General features: G+C 45.2%; 1 protein-coding gene across 1 annotated transcript in view; it reads left to right on the forward strand.

Moving 5' to 3' along the window:
* The window catches only part of NOL10 (nucleolar protein 10), a 110,712-nt gene that overhangs the window by 42,681 nt on the left and 41,306 nt on the right, over positions 1-26,725 (forward strand). Inside the window, exon 13 of the mRNA XM_038743452.1 lies at positions 3,680-3,732. Within this exon, the coding sequence (XP_038599380.1) occupies positions 3,680-3,732 (53 nt within the window). The remainder of the gene's footprint in view (positions 1-3,679; positions 3,733-26,725) is intronic.

Here is a 26,725-nt window from a genome sequence, read left to right on the forward strand (position 1 = left end):
CTCCCAGGCCCGTCAGCAACGCCCGGGCTACCCAGGCAGGGGTGATGATGAACAGAGGGAGAGATCGGAAGCCGCTGGGGACTCAGAAGGGACACTGTAAGTAGGGGTAGAAGCAACACAAACCCTTGGAGCAGTAGGACCAAAAATCAACACTTGAATGAAAATCTTCCAGTGGTCGGTTTGGCCCAGAAGTCTGTCTCCAACAACAGGATGCTTGGGGGAGCAGCTTGAGGCAGGGGGTGGACGGGATCCTGGGTGGGCTTGCCAAGGATTTTCCCTGTTTCAATTTATCGAGGCCCTACTCCGTGCAGAGAATACACTAAGAATTTTGGGAGAGGAGAGGTAGAATCAATTAATCAGCGGTGTTTATTGAGTGCTTTCCGCGTGTGGAGCGTGGGAAAGACGAGACAACCCCTGCCCACATAGGACTTGCAGCCTAATAGGAGACCGACAGGGACATTTACAGATAGGAGGAAGCAAAGACTAGAAACCTAGATATAAAGATCAGGAAATAAATAACGTGCAAAAGCGCTCCAGGTGACTGCAGGCAGAAGCAATAATGTGGAGGAAAACTTCTGAAGTGATACTTGGGAGGGTGTGACCGGCAGGGAAGTAAAATGAATTGGGGAAAGTTTCCTGAAGGAGGTGGTATTTCAGGAGTTCTCTGAAGATGGGGGAGATTGTGGTCTGACGGATTTGAATGGGGAGGGAGTTCCAGGGAGGAACGAGGGGTCGGAGAGGGGAGAGTCAAGGATGAGGTGCAGTGAGAAGGTTAGCTTTGGAGGAACAAAGAGTGTAAACTCTGGGGCGCAATGGGAGAAGAGAGTGGTGAGTAGAGAGGAGAGAGCTGATTTTAGTGCCTTAAGGCCAGTGGTCAACAGTTTCTGCGAGATGCAGAGAGGGATTGGCCTTCATTGAAGGATTTTGAGGAGTGGGGAGACATAAGCCCGTCTTCTAGACTGTGAGCCCGTTGTTGGGTAGGGACCATCTCTATGTGTTGCCGACTTGTACTTCCCAAGCACTTAGTACAGTGCTCTGCGCACTGTAAGCACTCAATAAATACGATTGAATGAATGAATGAGCAGAATGATGTTGTAGAAAAGGGACCCGGTCAGTAGATGCATGGACCAGAGAAGGGGAGAGTCAGGAGGCTGTAACAGCCTAGCCAGGTTATGACAAAGATCAGATGCCCTTTTAGTCTTTTCTGCCCTACTTTTTTAATCATTTGGAAAGTGCTCAACAGAAAAATCCTATTCTTTACTCCTCTACTGCTACTTTACTATTACAGTTACTGAGGAGAGACCCTATTTTCCTACCTTTACTTTATGAAGTTTAGTTTTGGAGTTAATGACCTTGCTTGAGTTGGGGAAGGAAAATTCTCGGTGTCTTTTAGCTGAAAATCTTTTCCAAGTACCTGCTATTATTTGAAAACTCTCAGGCAGTGATTCTTTGTGCCATCTATTAGAAAGCCTGAAAGTTTTGCTTAGGCCGTGTATTTTCTCTTAGTATCGGATCTAAATACTCTTTGCTTTGTTGGGCATACTCTTTGTAGTGGAGGAACTGACACATACAGATCATCTGTGACTTTTAATAGTGCTGATGGGCACAGTAGCAAACTCCTGGTCAGCCCCCATCTGATGGGGGGAAAAAACTTAGTATCCATTAGTCTACTAACTAGTACGGTTTCTGACACAGCAGCCAGTCCTGGATATTTCAGAGGAAAATAGAGAAAGCTTCCACGTCACAGTTTGACTGTGCCGGTATAGGGATTTATTCTTGACAATCAGCGTTTCACCTTAGTTGCTCCGAAGGTCTTTGATGTTTCTGCTGAATTAAGCTTTTCTAACAGTCATTTATTTTTCCTTCTCTACTGGTAGAAACTTCCAACATTCCTTTTGCTTTTTGAAACGCTTATTTTTTCTCCACATTCGTGATTGGTTTCAGTTCCCTCCCCCCTCCTCCTCACCACCTTAGATTGATAGTGGATCAGTTTGTATCACTTTATATGGTTTCAGTGGATCTTGCCCCATTGAAGAAAAGAATCTAGTTTAATCCAGTCTGAGTTCTCTCATATGTAATCAGATTAGAGTCTGCTATGTGGTTTGTTAGGTGTGGCTGTGTTCCCTTGTGAGATGCTCAGTGTTAACAAGCTGAGCCAGTGGAGACAAGTAGAAGAGACGCCTTTTGATCAGGACGCTCCTTTTCTGTTGTAAGATTTCCCGTATCGTGCAAGGCTCGATACTGCTGCTAGGTTCAGTCCCTAAGATTTTTTCCTCCTTAATTATGGCTGAAGGCTTTTGGAGCGTGCGTTGCCAACACTGTGTTCTTTTGCCCGTGAAGCACAATCAGTATAATTTGCGCTCTCCTGTTCTGGCTCCAGAGCTCTCCCTCTCATTGAATGAAGCTTTTATTTGTCTCTCATGCTTTAGAAAATGCTCGGATGCCAAAGGTTTTACAGGTCCCATTAGGCACCGGAAGAATTCATAAAGTGCTTTTGGCCTTTCTGAAGGTGACAGAAAACATTTCCAGAAGGTTTTGACTTTACTGTTTTTAGCACCATATTCTTGTGTTTCCGACTTGGCCTTTATTGTATCTTTCAATGTTTTGGTCTCCTCCAGGTAGGTATGTGACTATGTGCCGGGTCTCTGTGTTTTTTGCATCTGATGAGTTGAGGCAGATGTCACACTGCAGTGGTTAGTTGTGGTTCTGACTGGTTATGCATTCTCCTCTCAGATGGAATATTACTTGACCCTTTTCTCAGCCTCACTAAATATTTATCAAGATAACGTTTTCTTTCGTATTAACTTTTTATATTGTTTTGTGCCCCACAGAGCTGATCCACAAAATAATTACCTTTTACATTCATTTGTCAAAGGGACCTGTTGCATAGATCTTCAGGTGCATTCATCTTAACTCTCTAGCTCCACATTTAATTTAGTCTTCCTTCACTTGTTTCCGCCACCATATTTCCAAATTGATGATGGAATAAGCAAGAATACTGATGCGGTCACAGAAATTTGTGGCCCATTTTTATCTTGCTGGGTTTCTTTTAAAAACACAATGCTTCCCAAGTTTTCTTCTTGTTCTACAGTTGCACCATTGCCTGAGATTGCATCACGGTGGGGCAGATTAGAAGAGTTGGTGGTGATATTCTTGCTGTACTGTGTGATGGTCTTTAAAGGCCCACTAGTTTGAAAGCATCTGAGAAGTTGCAAGGTTGAAAGAAGTGGAGGGATAGAGAACATTTCTAGACTGTGAGCCTGTTGTTGGTTAGGGACCGTCTCTAGTTGCCAAATTGTACTTTCCAAGTGCTTAGTACAGGGCTCTGCACACAGTACGATTGAAATACGATGGAAAGAATGAACATTTCTCCAAGAACCTCATTATCTCAGTGGAAAAACTGGGATCTGCTTTTTCTTGATTTGGGGCTGGGAGAGGCCAGGGCCTTTTTTTTTTTTTTTAAACTAATTACAGGTACCAGATATTGTAACTGCTGCATTTATTCCAGTGTCCCTTGAATTCTTTTAAAAAACATTCAGTCTTTTGTACAACTGGATTTCATTCAAAACAAGCATTCACTCCTTTTTATCCAGATATTTTAAAATGGAAAAACAAATGCGGATGATGATCTGTCTTGGCAAAATGTGTTGACCATGTCATTGTCATTGTGTGTTTTTAGGAATGCTTCTGACAGCCAACGAAACCCCCAAAATGGGTGTCTATTACATTCCGGTAAGTACAAACAAATGAAAGGAGAAATGAGCTAAGTACTTTATATAAGCTGTCTGTTCTCGGAGGGGGTGTGAGTCTCACTATTTAAATGATGCACACCAGATTTGTTTGGGGACTGAATTAGCTCATTGGAGTTAGAAAAATCCCAAAATGTTTATTTTAAACCACCAGAAGGGAAGTTGTTGAATCTCAAGGTAAAACAAGTAATGGAAATGGCGTTGTTAGAATTTACAGCTCTCCTTTTGTTTCTAACTGCTCTAGAATTTTTCCTGTCAAGAATGTTATTAGCACGCAGAGCCAAATGCAAGCATAAAAGAAAAAGTGCCCTGTCAGTATTGTAGTTGTTAATTTGTCATTGTTTGAAGTCAGAAGTGTAGCATTTTTTCTGCTCATGTAATTTTGAGTTCGGTTGCCTTGAACAAGTTCTGTTTTATGGCTGTTAGCCATTTCAGGGAGGGCAGTTGGAGATCATATTGGGAGCCCAAAACCTCCAATCATAAAGGTATTGACTACTGGAAAAACTGTGCGAAGTTCTTGCTGTTCTCTGGGTCACGTATCGCTGGGCTTTGGGCTTTCCTGTCACTCCAGGGTTGAACCCTGCACCACAGGGCAGTAGCAAGAATATCGGGCCCCTTCCAGTGGTGTGAAGACACAGCTCCAGTGATGAGGGTCGTTGTGGTCAGAGAATGTGTTTAATGTAATATTGTACTCCCCAAGCGCTTAATGCAATGCTTTGCACACAGTAAGTGCACATTAAATAATAATAATAATAATAATAATAAAACAGCAGCAACAAGGGAAGGAAGGCAGGCATGCTAGGTGTAGTTTGGTTTGGGCTCAGGCTATGAAAGAAATCTCAGCACCGAGTTCACTAGCCTAGCTAGTGTGGACCCTCACCTGGCCTGAAACTCATTCTTTCATTTAGCCTTCCGGAGCTTGACAGACTGCCTTGACAAAACAGAGAAGGGAGAAATTCCCGCAGATATGACTGGGTCCTCAGTGTACCATTATTTCTTCTTCCTCGCTCCTCCCGTCCTCCCTCCATGAGCAGGAACTGTAATCCCAGTGCGTGCCCGTGGACTTGGCAGCCTGAGGTGTTCTGAAATGAGGGAGAATGCCGCTCCAAGCCAGATCCAGGCAGGGCTCAGCAGAGCTTCACGTAGGCAGCCTCCATCTCCGAAGGCTAGATTAAGACCAGACTCAAGGCGGCTTCCTACTTTTTCGAATGCAAGCTTACTGCGAGCAGGATCAGTTGGGTTGGGCTCTCCCAAGCAGCTAGTACAGTGCTCTGCACACAGTAAGCACTCAGTAAATACCTTGATTGATTGAGTGATTGACTTCTCTAGAACTCCTAGCCTTATGTATGTATCGGTATGTCCTCTACCCAAGGTTTTATGTAGTCTGACTTTTTCCCCGAGGCCCACATCGACCTGCCCCTTCAGTTAAATGGCAGCATTTAAACATTCATGATGCTCTGAGTATTATGCTTACTGATAGATTGGAGGGGCATGCCACTCCTGAATTTATCAGTTCAAATGAATTGTCATTTAAACACTGACATTTACTGTCCCACATAATTCTAAGCCCAACGTTCACTGCAGAAAATCACAAAGTAATACTTGTATTTTTGTTGCATCATGATCTCCATTACTAAAAGGGGTTGAGATTTTCCACCTGACTTCTGTTAGGCCTCAGATTTACTAAAACAAAAACTCAACTTAAATCCCCAAGGCATCACTGGCTCAGTCCCAATAATCAGACTCCTACTGGGGCACTAGCCTGGGTTGTTGCCCTCCTTGATATCGATCCTACTTTTTTAGGGATATGCCATCTAATATTCCTAATTTTTCTTTCTTATATCCCTAACTTCCCTTCTAGTAACCTATTACAGATTGCTCATCCGTGAATTTATCCAACTCTTTTTTGAACCTACTGATATTGCTTATGTTAATCTCCAAGTAGACTACACAAGCTGTGTGAAGTGCTTCCTTTTTGTCTGTTTTGTACCTCTCAAGCAGTGGTGCCCTTTCAGTTTCCGGATGTGCCAAGGAACATAGTCTGTATTTGCCCTGACCTCATGTTTTAAGGATTTTTTTTTTAACTTCAGTCATATTCCCTCTTATCTTGGGTCTCTTCAAGCTAAAGCTCTTAAGTCATTAAGCCTATTCTCCGAAGCAGATTCCTACATTCCCTTAATCATCTTGTTAGACCTTCTCTCTCACATACCCGTGTGGTTAGGCACCCGTGGAACATTTGTATGACACGGAGCCCGTTTGGACACAGGGCACCTCGTTATTGGAAGAAACAGTTTTTAGCATATGTGTGAAATTGTTCAGTTTTCCTCCATGTGGAATTTTGCCAGAGTGAATACCCCCCTTTTCATTCATTCATTCATTCAGTCGTATTTATTGAGTGCTTACTGTGTTCAGAGCACTGTACTAAGCGCTTACCTATCCCCCCCCGCCAGTCCAGTTTATAGGAGACCTGGCTGTACTCCAGTTACAGGCATATCCTGGTTTTAGTCTGTGGCAAAATTATACCTTTGGTTTTCCATCCCCATCCAGTCTTTTTGGCCGTTGCCACACACTGGACTGCTGATTTAAAAGAAGAGTCATCAGTGAGTCAAACCTCTTTCCTAAGTCATGACTGATAGCTCCAAGTCCGTCATCACACGTTTGCAATTTGGATGATTTTTCCCTACTGTATTTCCTTGCACTGGCTCACATTAAAGCTCCTCTGCCATTTTTCAGCCCACTCATTCAGCTTTATGAGGTCTTTCTGGCGTGAATTCTCATCTTCAGGGTATTCCATCACCTGGAAGAGCTTTGTGTCCTCTGTAAACTTTGAGATTTCGCTGCCCACTCTCCCTCCCAGTTCATTTATGACGATACTAAACACAAACAGTTTGCACGAATAGTGGAAGAAGGAGGAAGAAATAAGAGAATAACAGGAATCAAATGGGTTTTTGGGATCGGAGAATTGGGCAACCTTCTGACAAGCTGCACCACTAATGTAGTATCTCCGAGTTAATTCTTGAATATCCTCCTTTCCCTTCAAAATCCTGATAGGGTAATGAAGTCTGAGAGAGGTCTTTAGGTATGTTCTACATTCGCTAATGAAAATTTCACTTGACTGTAGACAGCAGTGCCAGCAAGTGAGCCTTTGGACTCTTCTAGGCTTAAGGATAATTATACCTGATTTCAGAGATCTGAGGATTGAAAAGTCTGTGAGCATGCTGGAAGAGGTGCATAATTACCACAATTGGGAGAGCAAGTAGGCGTCTGTTAACTTGCAAGGGGTGATATTGAAACATCATTTTCAAAGACCAGTACCCAATTGGGACCTCCCCGTAACAACGTACTATTTATGAAAATTATTTGTGAAAGTCCTCGAACGGGTGTTATGCACCAGGGACAGAGCGTTGAATTTTGCCTTGAGATCTGGATTTAACTGATAGCTGTGAAAAACCCAAGCCCTAAAAGCCTGTTTCTTAGCTACTTCTCTGCGGGGACAGGGCAAAAACACAAATTATTATAGCTAAGGTCAGCATTATGCTGAAATCTGTGATCTGAGGTTTTTTTTAATTTTTCCCTCTCCCTAGGTTTTAGACGGCATGATCTGGCTTTGAGATGTTGTACTTTGCCATATAGCCTTTGCTCTTTTTAATGTGCCTCCAAAATGGAGAGATAGCCCAGGGGTCTGAAATCATGCCATTTTCTGAAGCTCAAGTCAAGCTAAAGAGCTGATATTTGGCAAGGAAGAAGGTGTCAGTCCCAGATAGACGAGCAAGATGCCAAATTAGGGAGGTTTGCTGGGTAGACCTAACAGCGTCTTCTGGATTTGGCAAAGTACTTTTGGTCCATCTAGTGCAAAAACTTGGAAACAAAGTCTTTTTGGGACTGTACTATTCACTTAATGCTCATAGGTTTCCAAATGTGTTTTCCCACAGTATAATTGTAGTCATGGCTGAGCTGCTTTGATTAAACTTTCAAGAATTTTAATTTGTGCAAACTTGAGGAAAGAGCGTGAGAGGAAAACGTATCAGCTCTTATCTACCCGGGAGTTCCTTAATTTGCTACAGGATGCGGATTTTTATCTTTAGGGTCACTCAGACGTCTGCAGAGCAGAGGGTCTAGAAGCAAGGTAGAGCTAGGGGCTTCGGGGTCATCGGAACGCAAGAGCTGTTCCATCTCTCAGCGGGCAGAGGGGTGAAGCAGCGCAGTGATCTCCAGGCTGGCCACCAGTGAGGGGCATGTCAGGGACATTGTCTTCCTCAGTGGTATTTATTGAGTGCTTACTATGTGCAAAGCACTGTTCTAAGTGCTTGGAAGAGTATAGTACAACAGAGTTGGTAGACCATTCCCTTCCCACAATGAGCTTATAGTCTAGAAGGATAGGGAGAAAGGAGATGGGAAGGGAGGTAGCAGCCTTCTTTTGTTGCTCTTTATGTTCCGTAAGGCAAAGCAGAGACACTTCTACTTCCATCCGTGTGTTTTGGTTTTGGTGTTTTAATTTGTTAAGTGCATACTCTGTGTAGCCCATGTGGGACCCACAGTCTTAATCCCCATTTTACAGGTGAGGTAACTGAGGCACAGAGAAGCGACGTGCCCGAGGTCGCCCAGCAGACACAGGGCAGAGCTGGGCGTAGAACCCAGGTCCTCTGACTCCCCAGGCCCATGTTCTCTCCACTAAGCTCCGCCGCTTCTCATGGGTTAGTTGGGCGAGGAAGGGGAGGAAGAAGCTGTGGAGGTAGAAGGGGGGCAGGCTTGAGAGCAAGCAGTTGAGTAAGGGGAAGAGAAGAGGACAGCCCTGTAGGTTAACAGTCTGCCTCTGGAAGGAGCAGGAGCAGGGATTGATTTGTGTGGGAATGCGGGCAAGAGTGCGCCCAGGAGTAGCAGCTGCTATGGAAGCAGCTGGAGAGAGAGCACAGGCCAGAAAACACAGTGCTCTCCACTGTTCCTTCCCCACCGGTCACTGTTCCCACGACTCTCCTCTCCTCCACAGCTCCACCCTCTTGGGCTGCAGCCCTCCTGTCTCCAATCAATCAATCAATCAATCGTATTTATTGAGCGCTTACTATGTGCAGAGCACTGTACTAAGCACTTGGGAAGTACAAATTGGCATCGCATAGAGACAGTCCCTGCCCAACAGTGGGCTCACAGTCTAAAAGGGGGAGACAGAGAACAGAACCAAAATACCAACAAAATAAAATAAGTAGGATAGAAATGTACAAGTAAAATAAATAAATAAATAAATAAATAAATAAATATGTACAACCATATATACATATATACAGGTGCTGTGGGGAAGGGAAGGAGGTAAGACGGGGGGATGGAGAGGGGGACGAAGGGGAGAGAGGAAAGAAGGGGCTCAGTCTGGGAAGGCCTCCTGGAGGAGGTGAGCTCTCAGCAGGGCCTTGAAGGGAGGAAGAGAGCTAGCTTGGCGGATGGGCAGAGGGAGGGCATTCCAGGCCCGGGGGATGACGTGGGCCGGGGGTCGATGGTGGGACAGGCGAGAACGAGGTACGGTGAGGAGGTTAGCAGCGGAGGAGCGGAGGGTGCGGGCTGGGCTGTAGAAGGAGAGAAGGGAGGTGAGGTAGGAGGGGGCGAGGTGATGGACAGCCTGGAAGCCCAGGGTGAGGAGTTTCTGCCTGATGCGCACATTGATCGGTAGCCATTGGAGATTTTTGAGGAGGGGTGTAACATGCTCAGAGCGTTTCTGGACAAAGACAATCTGGGCAGCAGCATGAAGTATGGATTGAAGTGGAGAGAGACACGAGGATGGGAGATCAGAGAGAAGGCTAGTGCAGTAGTCCAGACGGGATAGGATGAGAATCTCCATCGTCCTACCTGCTGCCCTTTCTTCTTCCCCCTTCCCCTTGCCCCTGTCTATCCGTTGGGAACATTTCGAGTCAGTCTTTGTCTGGGAGGAGTCATCTCCGAGCCAATCAGAGCTCCCAGAGGTAGTGAACTCGATGGGCAACATCTATCCCCGGTGCCAAGCCCAAGCCTCTCACCAACCGTCCCGCTTCTCCTTCCAGTTCTCCTGGGCCGGTTCTTCCCAGCCACCATTCCAGACCCTGCCACCCTTCATTTAGTCATTCATTGTCGTATTCATTGAGCACATATTGTGGGCGAAGCACTATCCCAAGCTCTAAAGAAGCAGCATGGCTTAGTGGAAAGAGCATGGGCTTGGAGTCAGAGATTGTGCGCTCTAATTCCGGCTCCGCTACTCGTCAGCTGTGTGACTTTGAGCAAGTCAGTGAGCTTCTCTGTGCCTCAGTTCCCTCATCTGTAAAACGGGGATTAAGACTGTGAGCCCCATGTGGCACTACCTGATTACCTTGTATCTATCCCACCCTTAGAACAGTGCTTGGCACCTAGTAAGCGCTTAAGAGATACAATTATTGTTAATGGGAGAGTGCAATGTAATTTTAAACAGACACATTCGCTGCCCACAACGAGCGTACAGTCTAGAGGTCCCTTCCCACCATTTGGCAAGGGCCCCTTGTCTAGTATGATTGTGCCTGGTCACAAGTCGTATCTACCTGAAGGTGCCACCTTAGCTTCTTTTCCTCTAATGCAAGTGCTAAATTGCTGTCTTGGGGGATCTGCCACTTGATTGCCAAAATGAGCATTACACGGTTGTATAGTGCTAATCACTTAGAAGCACAGCAGCCGTAACAAGAAAAATTGAATTCCAACTCTGTTTAAAGAATCTAGATCTCTCGTTAAGCTGTTCAACAGATTAGAGGATAGTCTGGCCGTCACAAGTGATATGTTTTACGTGATCTCACACACTCATGCGTGGCCCCACTTGCGACCCCCAAGCAGAAACCGGTGGGAATGTGAAGAGGATAGTGCTGATGGACTAACTACACAGCACTCATTTCCCAATCAAATCAATAGATGACATTTATTGAACGCTTACCGAGTTCAGAGCATTGTACTAAGTGCTGGGGAAAATACAGTAGTGCAGGCAAACACGATCCTTGCCCTCATGGAGTTCACAATTTAGTGAGAGCCCCCCTCTTTAGACTGTTCTGGCCTCGGGGCCACCCGGGGACACATGTCTCAATCCCTTCCACGATCTCTCCTTTAGCGGGCAAGCAACTGTGCCAACTTATTTCTGTCTATGGTGGTAATGTACTCATGGGAAAGATGAGTGTCAGCCACAGACGAGGCTGGTCATTTTGGCTTCTAAGCAGATAACTACATAACTTGCTCTCTTTAAGTTGCACAGTGGGGGTGGTGTTCTGGAGATCCTCACATAAGTCCTCCCACAGGGTCCATCTCAAGAATAAATTGAAAAGTCATTTAATTTTTCTTCACTACTCTTTGAGCATAGACCGAAATACAATGGGATCCTGTTAAGGCAGCCCAAAGGTCAGGGTTCACTTGACAGGGAGAATTTTTAAAGTGCAAATGATGTTTTTGAAACCCTCCGTGAGCAAAGGGCTATGTGTGTATCAGTACTATTGTGTAAAGCGTGAGGTTCTGACTAATGGCACTTGTCCAAATCTCTGCTCTGCTGCTATTAAACCTTCTTACCTAGTAAGAAATAGGGTAAGCTTTCGGTGGTGATGATAATAACTTAGGTAATAATGATTAGAACAGTGCTTTGCACATAGTAAGCGCTTAATAAGCGCCATCATTATTATTATTAATGATTAGAGAAGCAGCATGGCTCAGTGGGAAAAGCACGGGCATTGGAGTCAGAGGTCTTGGGTTCAAATCCCAGCTCTGCCAATTGTCAGCTGTGTGACCTTGGGCAAGTCACTTAACTTCTCTGGGCCTCAGTTACCTCATCTGTGAAAGGGGGGATGAAGACTGTGAGCCCCCCATGGGACGACCTGATCAGGTTGATCAACTTGTAACCTCCCCAGGGCTTAGAACAGTGCCTTTCACATAGTAATCACTTAATAAATGCTATTATAAAAAAATAGTAATTATGCTACTTAAGTACTTAAGTATTTAGCATGTGTCAAGCACTATAGGTTTATTAAGTTGGCACAATTCTTGTCCCCCATGGGGCTCACAATCTGAGGAGGGAAAATAGTGTTGACTGTCCATTGTACAAGTGAGAAAACTGAGGCATAGTGAAGTTGTGACTTGCCCAAGGTCACACAACAGCCCGGTTTAGAACCCAGGTGCCCGCACTCCCAGGCCCGTACTGTTTCCGCAAGACCATACTGCTTCTCAGATCCCGTAACATCCCCGAGTAAAACGAACACAGGACGGAAGCGTTGACTGAGGTTGTTTCTTGCTGGATTTGGTTCTTCAGGCACGTGAAATCCAGTTCCTCCCAACGTTCGTGTGAGAAAACTAGCTCTCCGATAACCAGATTGTAGGGTAACCAAAGAGAGCTCCTGTGCCCTGGCCCTGTCGGTGCTTGCACACAGGAGCGGAGAGTTTCAAAATGCCATGCAAGTTGTAGTCCAGCCTCTGCTGGCCGCGACCACCGTTCAGAATCGTCCTGCACACTTGCCTGCCTCGATCATTGAAACGTGGCATGGGAGAGAATGGATTTTAAAGCATATGGGTGAAATATTTGCTGAAGTGTAGGGTAAGAATGCATCCTTACTTGAGAATTGAATGAATTATGAGCAGCCTCATCTACAACTCTCAGCATAATAAATGGATTCTAGTTCCTAGATGCCAAAATCCCTAAGAGAAATGCCTTTCCTGGAGAAATGAGTTAGCCCCGCTCCTACAGGACCATATTGTACTCCCTTTCCGTGCAAAATGTAACAACTCCTCAATTCTTTTTCCTCTCCCCCTCCCCCCCGCCCTACCCCCTTCCCTTCCCCACAGCACTTGTATATGTTTGTACAGATCTTTTACTCTATTTATTTTACTTGTACATACTTACTGTTCTGTTTGTTTTGTTAATGATGTGCACTTAGCTTTACTTCAGTTTGTTCTGACGATTTTGACACCTGTCTACATGTTTTATTTCGTTGTCTGTCTCCCCCTTCTAAACTGTTGTTGGGTAGGGACCGTCTCTATATGTTGCCGACTTGTACTTTCCAAGCGTTTAGTACAGTGCTCTGCACACAGTAAGCGCTCAATGAATACGACTGAATGAATGAATGAAGGAACTCGGGTGTTCTGGAACTGGAAAGAGGTGGATGTACCCTGTCCAGGGTGTAGAGAAGGGAATGTGGGGTCCTGAACGATGCAGGAGGCCAAGATGCTGCTTTGGGTGGGGCAGGGAGGCAAGCTACTATATATGTCTCACTGCCTGCACCAGCACGGAGGACTAGGTTACCTGTTTGAACATTTATGTGCCTCCCTCTGGATTGTAAGCTCAAAGCGGGCAGGGAAGGTGCTGATGACGACTTGCCAGTATAAGAAAGCAGTGACACCAGTGATAATAACTGGTATTTGTAGAGTACTTATTGTGTGCCAAGGACTGTACTAAGCGCTTAGTACAGTGCTCTGCACACAGTAAGCGCTCAGTAAATACGACTGATTGATTGATTGACTGTTCTAAGTAGTGGGGTAGATTCAGGATAATCAGGTCATACATAATCCCTGTCCCACATGGTCTAAGTAGGAGGGAATCCCCATTTTACAGGTAAGGATACCGACGTGCAGAGAAGGTAAGTGACTTGCAGGTAAGTAGCAGAGCTGATGTTAGAACACAGGTCCTCTTACTCCCAGGCCCATTGTCTTTCCACCACGCCTCTCTGCTTGTACCGGTAGTTACCCTCCTTTATCTTTTTGGAATTCTAATCAGTGATGGTTGGACAGTGTCCTCCCTGCTGCTTTTCAGGACACGTCACCCCGCTCCTCAGAAAGCTCCAGTGGTTGCCCAGCCACTTCCACGTCAAACAAAACCTCCTCACCATTGGCTTGAAAGCACTTCACCACCTTGCCTCTCTTCCTTCCTCACCTCGCTACTCTCCTTCTACAACCCAGCCCTCACACTTCACTCCTCTCACTGTGCTTCAGTCTCACCCATCTCGCCGCCGACCTCTTGCCCACATCCTACCTCTGGCCTGGACCGCCCTCCCTCCTCAAATGTGACAGACAATTACCCCTCCACCTCCCCATCCCAAAGCCTTAATCAATAAATCGTATTTATTGAGCGCTTACTGTGTGCAGAGCACTTAATGAGGGCACCTCTCCAAGAGTCCTTCCCACACCAAGCCCCTCCTTTCCTCTTCTTCACCTCCCTTCTGCATTTCCTTGACTTGCTCCCTTTGCTCTTCCCCGCTCACAGCCCCACAACACCTGTGTACATATCTGTAATTTATTTATTTGTATTGATGACTGTCTCCCCACCTCTAGATTGTAAGCTCCTTGTGAGCAGGGAATGTGTCTGTTGTTACACTGTGCTCTCCCAGACCTTAGTACAGTGCTCTGCGTACAATAAGCACTCAATAGATATGATTGAGTGAATGAATGAATGTCCTAGTTTGCAGTCAGTTCAGTTCGAGGCTAAAGGGAAGTTTAAATTAATGTACTCATTCATGCATCTTGAAAGATTTACAAGGTGGAGACCTCCATTCATTCATTCATTCAATCGTGTTTATTGAGCGCTTACTGTGTGCGAAGCACTGTACTAAGCGCTTGGGAAGTACAAGTCGGCATCATATAGAGACGGTCCCTACCCAACAACGAGCTCACAGTCTAGAGGGGGAGACAGACATGTATACAAATAGATAAAACAATAAATTACAGCTGTATACAGATAGATACTGTGGCAGTTGTTGGCTAATTCTAAGTGTTGAGTTCCAGAGCCAGGTGACCCATTAGACCCATTGTTTGTTATGTCTCTAGAATAATAATAATACTACTATTATTATTAATACTATTATTAATAATAGTATTATTATTGTTTTTTATGTCTGTAGAAAAGAATGGAAAAGTGTTTGTGTTGCCTGGAGTTTCTTTTGAACATCCCTCTTCACCTCCCCAGAATACTCCACTAATTTTTGTTTAGAGCAGAAGTTGTCAGGCAGTTTGGCCCAACCTTTTAGAAATGAGCCTGGTTCTGAAACTAATAATAGTGGCTGAGGTATTTGTTAAGTATCTGGTATGGAGAAGCAGCATGGCTCAGTGGAAAAAGCCCAGGCTTTGGAGTCAGAGGTCATGGGTTCAAGACCCAGCTCCGCCAATTATCAGCTGTGTGACTTTGAGCAAGTCACTTAACTTGTCTGGGCCTCATTTACCTTATCTGTAAAATGGGGATTAAGACTGTGAGCCCCCCGTGGGACAACCTGATCACCTTGTAATTTCCCCAGTGCTTAGAACAGTGCTTTGCACTTAGTAAGTGCTTAGTAAATGCTATTATTATTATCATCATCATTATTATTATTATTATTATTATTATTATTATGTGCCAAGAGCTCCACTAAACACTGGGATATATATATATAAGATGATCGGGTTGGGCACAGTCCCTAGCCTATATAGAGCTCACTATTCTAAGTAGGAGGGAGATCCCTTATTACAGATAGGGAGACTAGATGCAGAGAAGTTAAACGAACTTGCCTAAGGTGGCAAAGCAGGCAGATAGCAGAGCTGGTATTAGAACTCAAGTCCTCTGACTCCCTAGGCCTGTTTTTTTTTTTCTTTTTCTTTCTTTTAATGGTATTTGTTAGTGCTTACTAGGTGTCAAACACTGTTCCAAGCTCTGGGGCAGGTACAAATTAGGTTGGACACAGTCCATGTGCCATATGGAGCTCACAGTCCAAGTAGGGGGGAGAACAGGTATCCCCATTTTACAGCTGAGGAAACTGAGGCCCAGAAAAGTTAAAGCGATCGGCAGAGCCCGGATTAGAACCAGGTCCTTCTGACTCGCAGGCTTGTGCTCTTTCCCCTAGGTCGTGCTGCTGGGGAGTTGCTATGCCTTGTCCCGTGCCTGTGGTTTGACTTTAGATTGTGGCAGGCTTTGGAAGCCCCCCTGAGATCAGTAGCTATGCTAGGTGGTTTGAACCCGGGCTAACTGGTGATTTGGAGAGCCCAAGGGAGACTGATTTGTTCCGTGACCACCCCCAAGGACCCCAATCCTCTTAGGTGGGGAGGATAAGTGGATTGGCACTTCTTAGGGCCCCCAGTAGTAATCAAGATTCCTGTGGGGGGAGTGGGATGGGCTTCTGCAGGAGCGGCAGCCTTCCTCCCTCCCCTCCCCTTAACCCATAAATATAGGCAAGGCCCAGGAGTTCACCAAGCGATTCCAGTACCTCTGGGGAGACCAGAAGCTGGTAGAACAATGTTGCTCTTCATGTAGGATCTGAGAGTGACAGATTGCACATTTCATGAGAAGTGTTCATTTTAGGTAAAAGCCTGTTATACCCTAGCGTCATAAACAATTTAGGTAGAAATTACCGTCATTTGGCCCCACAAGCACACAGTGTTTGGCTGGCCGGCACTCGTGCCAGATTTGAAGAATGCTTCACCCTGGGGAGCTTGAAAGCACATAAGGGATGTACATGATGGAACAGAGAGTTAGCAGAACAAGTAGTTATTGAAATGCTTTGTGGAAGAGATGGTTTTTAGGCATGTTTTTTTTTAAGTAGGACCGCAGGCTGTCTGGGGTTATTTGGGGGGTGTTTGTAGGGTGTGGCGATAGCAACGAGCCAGAGAGGGTCCAGTAAGTCCTGGAGCATGATAGAGCTATGGGAGATTGAGGACAGGGACACTAAGTCGATAAGCCATTTTGCAGACTTTTGAGAAGGATTTTAATAAAGAGAAAGGGTTTTTGGGTTTTTTTTTTTTTTTAGCAGGGACATGGTTATTTCACTAAGGGGGGAGGTTCTATCACGTGCTCTGATTTTCCTGTATCTGGGGACTCCTGGAGTTGGAAGGGATCTTGAGAGATTGTTTGTTCCACCTCCCTGGATCCAGGCAAGTGAATGACTAAGCGCCTTGGAGATATGGTTTGTTCTTATCTGGATCCTTTCCAGTTTCTCTGCATCTTTTTTGAAGTGCAGAGGTCACAACTTGACCCAGGACCAGTAATGTGAGTGTGAATGGCATAGAGAGAGGAGTTTACAGTAACAGAATAATAATAATAATGATGGCATTTACTAAGCGCTTACTATGTGCAAGGACTAATTTATGGACCTACATACTAGCTGTGAATATTAAGAAACATGGCAACACATTCTACTCCCACATGCCAAAAGACCTTAAGAGAACTGCCTTTCCAGGAGAAATCAAATAGCCCTGGTCCTACAGGAGGCTATATTCTCCTCCTGTACAAAGTAATAATAATAATTGTGGCATTAGTTAAGCGCTTACTATGTGCCAGGCACTGTTCTAAGCGCTGGGGTAGATACAAGATAATCATGCTGTACGCAGTCCCTGTCCCACATGGGGCTCACAGTCCTAATCCCCATTTTACAGATCAGGTAAGTGAGGCCCAGAGCAGTGAAGTGACTTGCCCAAGGTCACACATCAGACAAGTGGTCGAGCTGGGATTAAAACCCAGATCCTTCTGACTCCGAGGTCTGTGCTCTATCCACTAGGCCATGCTGTTTCTCTGTATGGAAACAGGATAGGGACAGGTTGGGCACAGGATGTCCCCAGTTTACTTCAACTTCAACCCAAGTTGTTCCTTTGGACCTGGAGGGTGGTGGAGATATGTTATCCTAGTAGCAGAAGGGAGTGTGGGGCTGGAATAATAATAATAATAATGGCATTTATTAAGCGCTTACTATGTGCAAAGCACTGTTCTAAGCACTGGGGAGGTAACAAGGTGATCAGGTTGTCCCACGTGGGGCTCACAGTCTTAATCCCCATTTTACAGATGTGGTAACTGAGGCCCAGAGAAGTGAAGTGACTTGCCCAAAGTCACACAGCTGACAATTGGCAGAGCTGGGATCCGAACCCCTGACCTCTGACTCCAAAGCCCGTGCTCTTTCCACTGAGCCTCGCTGCTTCTCTCAGCAGAATGGGATCTCACGTCTCCCACATTGACTGGAGGGCGCACAGATCCTTGGTTCTCTGTTTATCATTCATGTGACTGGTTAAAAGGTGAAATTTCCATAAAGAGACCTGGAGGATTAAAAAAACCTACGGGTGTAGCAGTAGGATAGTAATAGGCTAAAAGTAATCAGAGCTCTGCTTCGTTAAAGAGTACAAAAGTCTCATTAGTATGAAATGGTCACCAAAGTTGTAGGTTCAAATTACTCAGAGTTTTTATGGGCGAACAGTAGTTTTAGAGCAGCTGCTTCCAGTCCTTGGCTCGAGAATCCTTTCACCCTCCGTGACAGTAGCACTGGGGTCAGTGGTGGTTGAGTGCGGTTCCAGCTCCAGAATGTGAGTTTAGAAGAGTGGAGAGGAGGGAGAAACTTGCGAGGATCATAATAACTTAAAGGAGAAAAAAGATGATCGATTGATTGATTGAGAAGCAGCGTGGCTCAGTGGAAAGAGCACGGGCTTGGGAGCCAGAGGTCATGGGTTCTAATCAACGGCTCCACCACTTGCCAGCTGTGTGACCTTGGGCAAAACTTCTCTGGGCCTCAGTTCCCTCATCTGTAAAATAGGGATTAAGACTGTGAGCCCCACGTGGGACAACCTGATCACCTTGTATCCCCCCCAGCGCTTAGAACAGTGCTTTGCACATAGTAAGCACTTAACAAATGCCGTTATTATTGTGATATTATTAAGCACCTACCGTGTGCAACATTGCAAACTCTTTGAGGGCCGGGGTGATGTGTTCTAAACTTGATCGTGCTCTCCCAGGCTCTTGTTTCACCACTCTGTACAGAGCAGGCACTCAGTGAATACAGTTGGTTTATCTATCGCTGAGCACTGGGCTAAATGCCGTGCACACTAAACAATTTCTTCCCACTCCATGTCCCACAAGGGGCTCGCGGATTAAGCAGGGCAAGGCAGACCCATAGGGAAAGTCAAGATTGCAGAGACGCACAAGAGGCGAAGGAGAAGCAAACAGATTAAGGGTCGACGGGAATGGGGATCCCGCGGAGCCGTGCTGCCCCGGGCCCGTTCCCACCTCGGCGTCCCAGCCTTCCAACGTCCAAAGGAATGGTCCCATCACCTCGAAGCTTGGCAGGCTTCTCTGCCAGCCATGCTTCCTTCGGGGGAGTTCTAGCCTTCTCGGTGGTTGGGAGGTCACGCCGACCCAGAAGGATCGATATTCTGGCTATCGTCATAGTGAGTTTGTACTGAAACCCTCTAGTCAATTATAGCCAAATTTGGCCAGGGGAGGAATATACAGTCTTACCTTCAGTGAGCGAACTACTTTCTGGCAAGGGGCCAGTTCTTTTCTACTTCTGCTGCTTTCTGTAAGACCTAAGGTGATGCCCACTGTAGGAGCTTAATAAATAGTAATATTCATGGTGGACAGTCAGGGGGACCTGCCAAGAGCGCTTTTGAAACCCCTCAGCAAGATAATAATATTAATAATAATAACAGTAATGATTGTGGTACGTGTTAAGCACCTACTGTGTGCCAAGCGCTGTTCTAAGTGCTAATCAGGTTGGACACAGCCCCTGTCCCACATGGGGCTCCTACTCTTAATCCCCATTTTACAGATGAGGTAACTGAGGCCCAGAAAAGTGAAGTGACTTGCCCAGACCCGTGTTCTGCAGAGTCCAGAAGGTCTCTTGTAGGATCAGAAGTAGTACCGCTAGCTCTTCCTGACTGCCACAGAACTCTTTTCCCTTACGTCCCCCCACTGTCATGGGGTTGCTTAGTTGTCTGATTAGCGACAGTTACCAAGAGAAGAGGAACGAGAAGGGAAACAATGTCCCTGCCAGAGGAGCCCAGATAAAGAGACTATTGGGGTGGTGTGCTTGTCTGGGGAATCCTTTTGCAGTGAGTTCCTGGGACCATCTCAGAGATGCCTATCACACTGTGGCATCCTCTGAGTACCTGCTCTAAGACCCACGCCCCCCGGAGAAGTTGGTGGTACGTATAGGTTTGGGGAACTCCCCCTTCAAGTGCTTAGCTCAGTGCTCTGCACACATTTAGCTCTCAAATGCTATCTTTTGATCCCCTCAGATAGGCTGGGTGGGCTCTAAAGCCCCTCTGATAGGCCCAGCTCAGTGCAGACTCCCCCAATGCCCTCTCTGGCAGACAAATTCACTGACACACCTTTAGGTATCGCCTTTATATTTGCGACACACTCGCGATTTTTCACTGATTTCTACCTCTGAACTGATTTGCTTCATGATGGATGAAATTGAAAATTGCTATTGTTGAAAATGGCAAAGTCATTCAATCATATTTATTGAGTGCTTACTGTGTGCAGAGCACTGTACTAAGTGCTTGGGAAGTACAAGTTGGCAACATATTAGAGACGGTCCCTACCCAACAACGGGCTTACAGTCTAGAAGGGGCAGACAGACACCAAAACATGTGGACAGGAGTCAAGTCACCAGAATAAATAAAAATAAGGCTAGATACACATCATTAACAAAATAAATAGAATAGTAATTATGCACAAGTAAAATAAATAGAGTAATAAAGACAAATGCTACGAAGGGATTCAGTTCCATTCTTCCCGCCCCCAGCAGAGGATCTCCATCTGGGAGAGTGCAACCCCCCTCCTTCCCGCCCCGACACATGTTCATGGTGAGCTTGGCAATCAATCAATCAATCGTATTTATTGAGCGCTTACTGTGTGCAGAGCACTGTACTAAGCGCTTGGGAAGTACAAGTTGGCAACATATAGAGACAGTCCCTACCCAACAGTGGGCTCACAGTCTGGCAGCCCTGCAACTGAAAAATGTGGGTTTCTGAAGGAGAGGTGGCTTGGGGCAAGAGGTTGCCTGGGTTTTAGAGTATTGAGCTCTTCGTTGGCAGAGATTGACTCTACTAATTCATTTCTACTATACTCTCCCAAGTGCGTAATACAGTGCTCTACACCCATTAAATGCTCAATAAATAGCACTGCTTGGAGATGGAGTGCCTGAGCTCCAGGGAGGAGATGTTGCTGAGCTGCACACACCAGGGAGCCCACTGCCTCCTCTCTTTCAGAGCTGGTGACTCCCTTGATGTCCCAGCATTGAGTGACTGGTGCTCAGGCATAATGGGCTGAAAGAAACTGAAAGGGAAATTGAAGAGAGAGAGTGAGAGAGAGGGAATAAGCCTGGAGAAGAGTGGAAGAGCTGACAAAGGGAAATAGCAGCAGAAATGACCCTGGAGAAAGAAACGATAAGTGGGGAGTTACAAGAGAAGCAGTGTAGCCAATGGCTAGAGCGTGGGCCTGGGGTCAGAAGGACCTGGGTTCCAATTCCAACTCTACCACTTGTCTGCCGGGAGACCTTGGGCAAGTCTCTGGGCCTCAATTCTCTCATCTGTAAAATGGGGATTAAGTTTGGGAGCCCTGTGTGGGATATGGACTCTGTCCAACCCGATGAGGTCGTATATATCCCAGCGCGTAGTACAGTGCGTGGCTCATGGTAAGCGCCCAACAAATACCGCAAAGAAAAAGCTACAGTCTTCCTTAAAGGGACAATGGTAGAGTAACAGGAAAAGATACAGAAGGACATCTAATGGTGAAGGAAAAGGGGATGGAGCAGGGAAAATGAGAAGCAGGAGTACCAGGCCAGAGAGGGGGAGACAGAGCCAAATATGGAGAGATACAGGTGAAAGGAGAAACTGATGGACCAACAAAAGAGTCCGTAGACTTAGAGGAGAGGGAAAGCGGTATGTAGGGAGAGGAGGCAGTGATTAAGAGATTGACGGGGAGGTAAGAAAAAGTACATACCCATGGGTATAGATTGATACACAATTCATTCCAATTTATAGCATTTAATTAGGCCAGAGCAAGGCACATAATCTGAAAATGAAAATATTATTTGCAAGATTGTTTTAAAAAGTGTTTCAAACCCAATACGGAAGGTGCACAGAGTGCTTATTTTAGAGAAAAATTGAGATTGACAGCATACTAGTATTGGAACTAGAAAGTGAAAGCTCCAGATTGCTTATATCATCTTCCTTAAGAAATATAAGCCCTCAAAATGGTGAGTATCGTAAAATGAGAAAAGATATCAATAATCAATTCTAGGTTATCTAGGAAATTTCTGGTGGGTAGGCACCTCTTGTTAAACTGCAGACACATCATTTTTTTCATTAATGGTTGTCAGCGGAGATATCGTTTGGTATGAGACTGAGAAATAATTGCCAGTGAGTAATAAATCATTTTGCCTTGCACACAAGTCCAAGGCAAACAAGTTGTTTGTGTTTTTACCAAGGGGAAATTTGGGCTTCCCGTTGTAATCTAAACATGTTGAGACTAAAACGTGATATATGTGGCTTATTTTCAACAAAGGAAATCCTCTCCATTTCCCACCACAACTTAATGAATCACAAGAATAGCAGAGATACAAAAAGCATCAACGTGTGACAGTCAGGAAGCAATTTTCTGGGTATCCTGTTGATTTTTCAAAAAAGCTGTTATAGTTTAAATTTGCCCTACTAGGAAAATAGTCATGCATTTTGTATTAAAATAAAAAGTGGTGCTTGCTTGCTCACTGCAGGTTTACCTATAACTAATTTAGAGTGATATATTTTGGTGTAGCTCTAGGTCACTGTACCGTAGGCTGTTACTAGACAAATGTTTTGTCAATTTCCTTGGCTCAAATTGTCGTCATCTTCTCCCCCACTGTCCTTTCTTTCTCTTCCCTTTCCTCCTTTTCTCCCTACACCTCTGACAACCTTGGGGAGCTTAAAAGATATGGTGCTGCTGTGCTGCAGCTCATTTTTTTTAATGATATTTGTAAGTGTAGATACAAGACAGGGAGGACACAGCCCATTTCCCACTTGGAGCGCACCTTGTTGATCTCCATTTAGACAGGTGAGGTTACTGAGGCACAGAGAAGTAAAGTGACTTTCTCAGGGTCACACAGGAAGACAGGTGGTGGAGCCGGGATTAGAACCCAAGTCTTCTGACTCCCAGGGCACTGCCCTTTCCGCGAGGCCAAACTGTTTCTCATTTGAATTCTTCCCGCTTTAGTGCCGGAGAAGCCCAGCCACAGCTGTAATGCTCTCCTTTAGTCTGATTTAATACTACAAATTTACAAATGAGACTATTAAAATGAGGCAAAGAGAATAAAAATCATTCACGAACTTGCAGTGATTGTAACAACTGATGGGAATCGGCACTGACCAATATTAAAATGAACGACACCTAAAGAGAATTTAAAACCGATTTTAAATGTGATTTGTTTCCTCAGCAGTTTGTGTCATATTAAAGATTGGAATAATTTCTAAAAGGAAGTAATAGAAGCTTCACTGCCTGTGGCCTTTGAAACTGGCTGGGGTAAAACAATTGTTGCTAATGGAGAAGGTTTTGTGTCCAGGTCTTTTCTTTTTTTCCTTTTTCTATGACTGTTATCCAGCCACCTTGTAATTCTGAATCCCTAACAAAATAAATACACTTTCTGTAGTGTTGAGTTTATGATCATCTTTAAATGTACTAGTTCCCAACTGGATTATTGGAATTTAAAATATTCTCTATTTTAATAGCAAGCACTATTATAGTACTTATTACCCAGAATTAGATACTCTGTGAATAGTTTTTTTTTTTGGGGGGGGGGGGCGGTGAGAGTGGCTCAGTGGAAAGAGCACGGGCTTTGGAGTCAGTGGTCATGGGTTCAAATCCCGGCTCCGCCAATTGTCAGCTGTGTGACTTTGGGCAAGTCACTTAACTTCTCTGGGCCTCAGTTACCTCATCCATAAAAGGGGGATTGACTGTGAGCCCCCCGTGGGACAACTTGATCACCGTGTAACCTCCCCAGCACTTAGAACAGTGCTTTGCACATAGTAAGCACTTAATAATTGCCATTATTATTATTATTATATTACCAAAGACTAAAGAGCCGCAAGGGGAGTCTTTGATTTTTAAAAAGTGAAATTTATTATGATCTTTGTGAACACCTACCAAGTCTCTCCCCCCCACAGGGTTTTTGTTATTCTCATGGTGTTGTACATACACTGAAAGGAGGTTAAAGATTTGTAAGGTGCTGGTGAGTCGACCCTGAAAAATAATTCAGAAAGACATTTGCCTGGAAGGAAGTAAAACAGATCAGGAAACCGCTGAGGCTGTAACGAAGGCTAATACTCTGAAACCATCTGTGTCACTGTTGGCAGTAGACACACTGTAAACAGGTCTCAGGGAATGCAAGTGGCCAGGTGTGTGATCCATCCAGAAGATAAATATATGCTCACATGATGCCAGTTGGCCTTGTGCCTTCAGCACCCAAGGGGTGCGTGCGTGTGGGGGGCTGCATACACGCGTGTGCATGTGCATGTATACGTCTACACATCCTGCAAACGGTTTTTAAATGCGTTTAGGAAATTAGGGGGAGGAAGAGGGTGGGAAGAATAGTACTGTAGCAGTGTTGGAATGATTGTTATTGCAAACTGGAGTTGGCTTGAGGCTTTAGGCTTCTCTAAAGAAGTGTGGTAGTAAATTGCAAGTAGTGAGTGCATGGGGACATGTCCAAACTCCACAAAAATAAATAAAAAAAAAAAACAAAGGAACCTGTCCTGATAAACCCACATCTATTTTCTCGGATTATGGTGGTCTTTGAGAGGGGATGGATCAGTTCAAGGAAAGGAATATTTTTACCTTAAATAAATCAACTTTCAGGATGATGTAAATCAAAATTACCTTCCTGTTTGGTCTCAGATCAAATGCTCATTTAAAAGAATCTGGATTTTTTTTTTTGGTTTTTAAGGGTATTTGTTAAGCACGTGCTATGTGCCAGGCACTGTACTAAGTGCTGGGGTACATACTGGATCATCAGGTCAGATACAGTCCCTGTCCCATGAGGGGCTCGCAGTCTAAGTAGGAGGGAGGGAGAGCACCTACTGAATCCCCATTTTACAGATGAGGAAACAGAGGTCCAGAGTAGTGAAGGGACTTGTCCAAAATCACACAGCAGGCACGGGTCAGCGCCAGAACGAGAACCCAGGTCCTGTGATGCCCAGGCTCCTTGCACGTGGACGTGTTCCTTCTGAGGGAGAGGAGCAGGAAAGCCCTTCGTCCCCAGGAGCCAGCTGTCCCGACATCAGGCCGGATTCCTCTGGGATTTCGGATCCGACCATCACAAAGTTCAGCCGGCCAAGGGGAGAGGGGCCTCCTGGTCCGGTGGAGTTACCCAAAGCAGACGCCCTACGAGAGTCCGGCAGTGGTTCCCACCGGGGAAAGCCACTGGCTTGTTTTCAGAACGAGGCAGTGTCGGGGCCTTGGCGGGCCCCTGCTCCGCCCTCCACCCGTCTACCCTCTGTTGACTTGTAGCATATGTTAGTTTAGCCAGTTTCCTTAAAGAGAGATCAAAATTTCTATTGAGAAAAATATTCAGGTTTATCCCACTCTGCGAAAGACATCCCCACCCCCTCAACTATCTGTTGTAATTCCAGTTTTCCTGATCCAGAAGACTCCTGGGAATCTGAGTTACCAGTAAGTTCCTACTCAAAATTACGGGTCCATTTGAGGGTTTGGATCCAATCACCCGAAAGTCCAGTGATTTTCAGAGTGATTAAGAAGGTACCCATTAGATATTCACTCAGTTTTACTGTGATGCATATTTTTACTTCTGGCATTATTGTTATTATTACTACATAATAATAATGGTATTTGTTCAGCACTTATGTGCTAAGCACTGTTCTAAGCGCTGGGTTGATACACGAGAATCAGGTTGGCTGACCCACGTGGTGCTCACACTTTTAATCCCCACTTTACAGATGAAGTAACTGAGGCACAGAGTAATTAAGTGAGTTGCCCAAGGTCATCATCAATCATCATCAATCGTATTTATTGAGCGCTTACTATGTGCAGAGTGCTTCCTATGTGCAGAGCACTGTACTAAGCGCTTGGGAAGTACAAATTGGCAACATATAGAGACAGTCCCTACCCAACAGTGGGCTCACAGTCTAAAAGGGGGAGACAGAAAACAAAACCAAACATACTAACAAAATAAAATAAATAAATGCCGCAGACAAGTGGCAGAGGTAGGATTAGAACCCACATCCTGTGACTCCCAAGCCCGTGCTCTTTCCACTAAGCCACACTGCTTTTCTAAATTTGTTATGTCAGGGAATTAGGGAAGATTCATCCAACAAGGTGAGCCTGTTTGGACGCAGTGCACCACGGTGTTGGAAGAAATGGTTTGTGCACATGGAGAGCAGGATGAATCCCTTAATGTGAGATTTTGCCAGAGTGCAACCCTGAGAGATAACTGTGGCGATTTTAAGGTAAAAATAGAGCAGAAGAGTCTACCAGGTTGCAGTCAAGAGCTGAGGAGTACTCATCCTTTAGACTCTAAATCTGTGGGCAGGGAACGTGTCTGCCAACCCTGTTGTATTCTCCCAAGCACGTAGTACAGAGCTCTGCACACAGTACGTGCTCAATAAATTCCATTGATGATGATGATAATAGGGGTTCCAGTTCATTACTGTAGCACTGTGCATAGATCCATGCTGCAGTGATTGCTAAGTATATCAGAAAAGTCCCTGTCTCCTGTGACTCACAGTGTATATGGGGGTAAACGGACAGAACAATAACAGTTAAATACAAAATATGTGTTACAAGATAATGCAGAATAAGGTTAGCTAAGCAGAGGTCTTGGAGGGAGAAGACTGTTGTCTGTCTCCCCTTTCTAGACTGAGCCTGTTATTGGGTAGGGATTGTCTCTATCTGTTGCCGAATTGTACTTTCTAAGTGCTTAGACAGTGCTCTGCACACAGCGCTCAGTAAATACAATTGAATGAATGAATGAACCCCAGGGCTCCAGGCCTAGACTGTGATTTCAAAGAGAAGCAGCAAGGCCTGGGTTCTAATCCTGGCTCCTCCCCTTGTCTGTTGTATGACCTTGGGCAAGTTACTTCATATCGCTGGGCCTCAGATACCATGTTGGTAAAGTGGAGAGGGATATGGGCTGTGTCTAATCTGATGATGTTGAATATACCCCAGAGCTTAGTACAGTGCCTGGCACATATTAAGCACTTAACAAATGCCTTTTTTTTTTTTAAGTAGTGGCCTCCCCAGGACTGGGGAGCTCTAA

This window comes from Tachyglossus aculeatus, chromosome 1 (assembly GCF_015852505.1).
Source record: "Tachyglossus aculeatus isolate mTacAcu1 chromosome 1, mTacAcu1.pri, whole genome shotgun sequence".
NCBI classification, from domain to species: domain Eukaryota; kingdom Metazoa; phylum Chordata; class Mammalia; order Monotremata; family Tachyglossidae; genus Tachyglossus; species Tachyglossus aculeatus.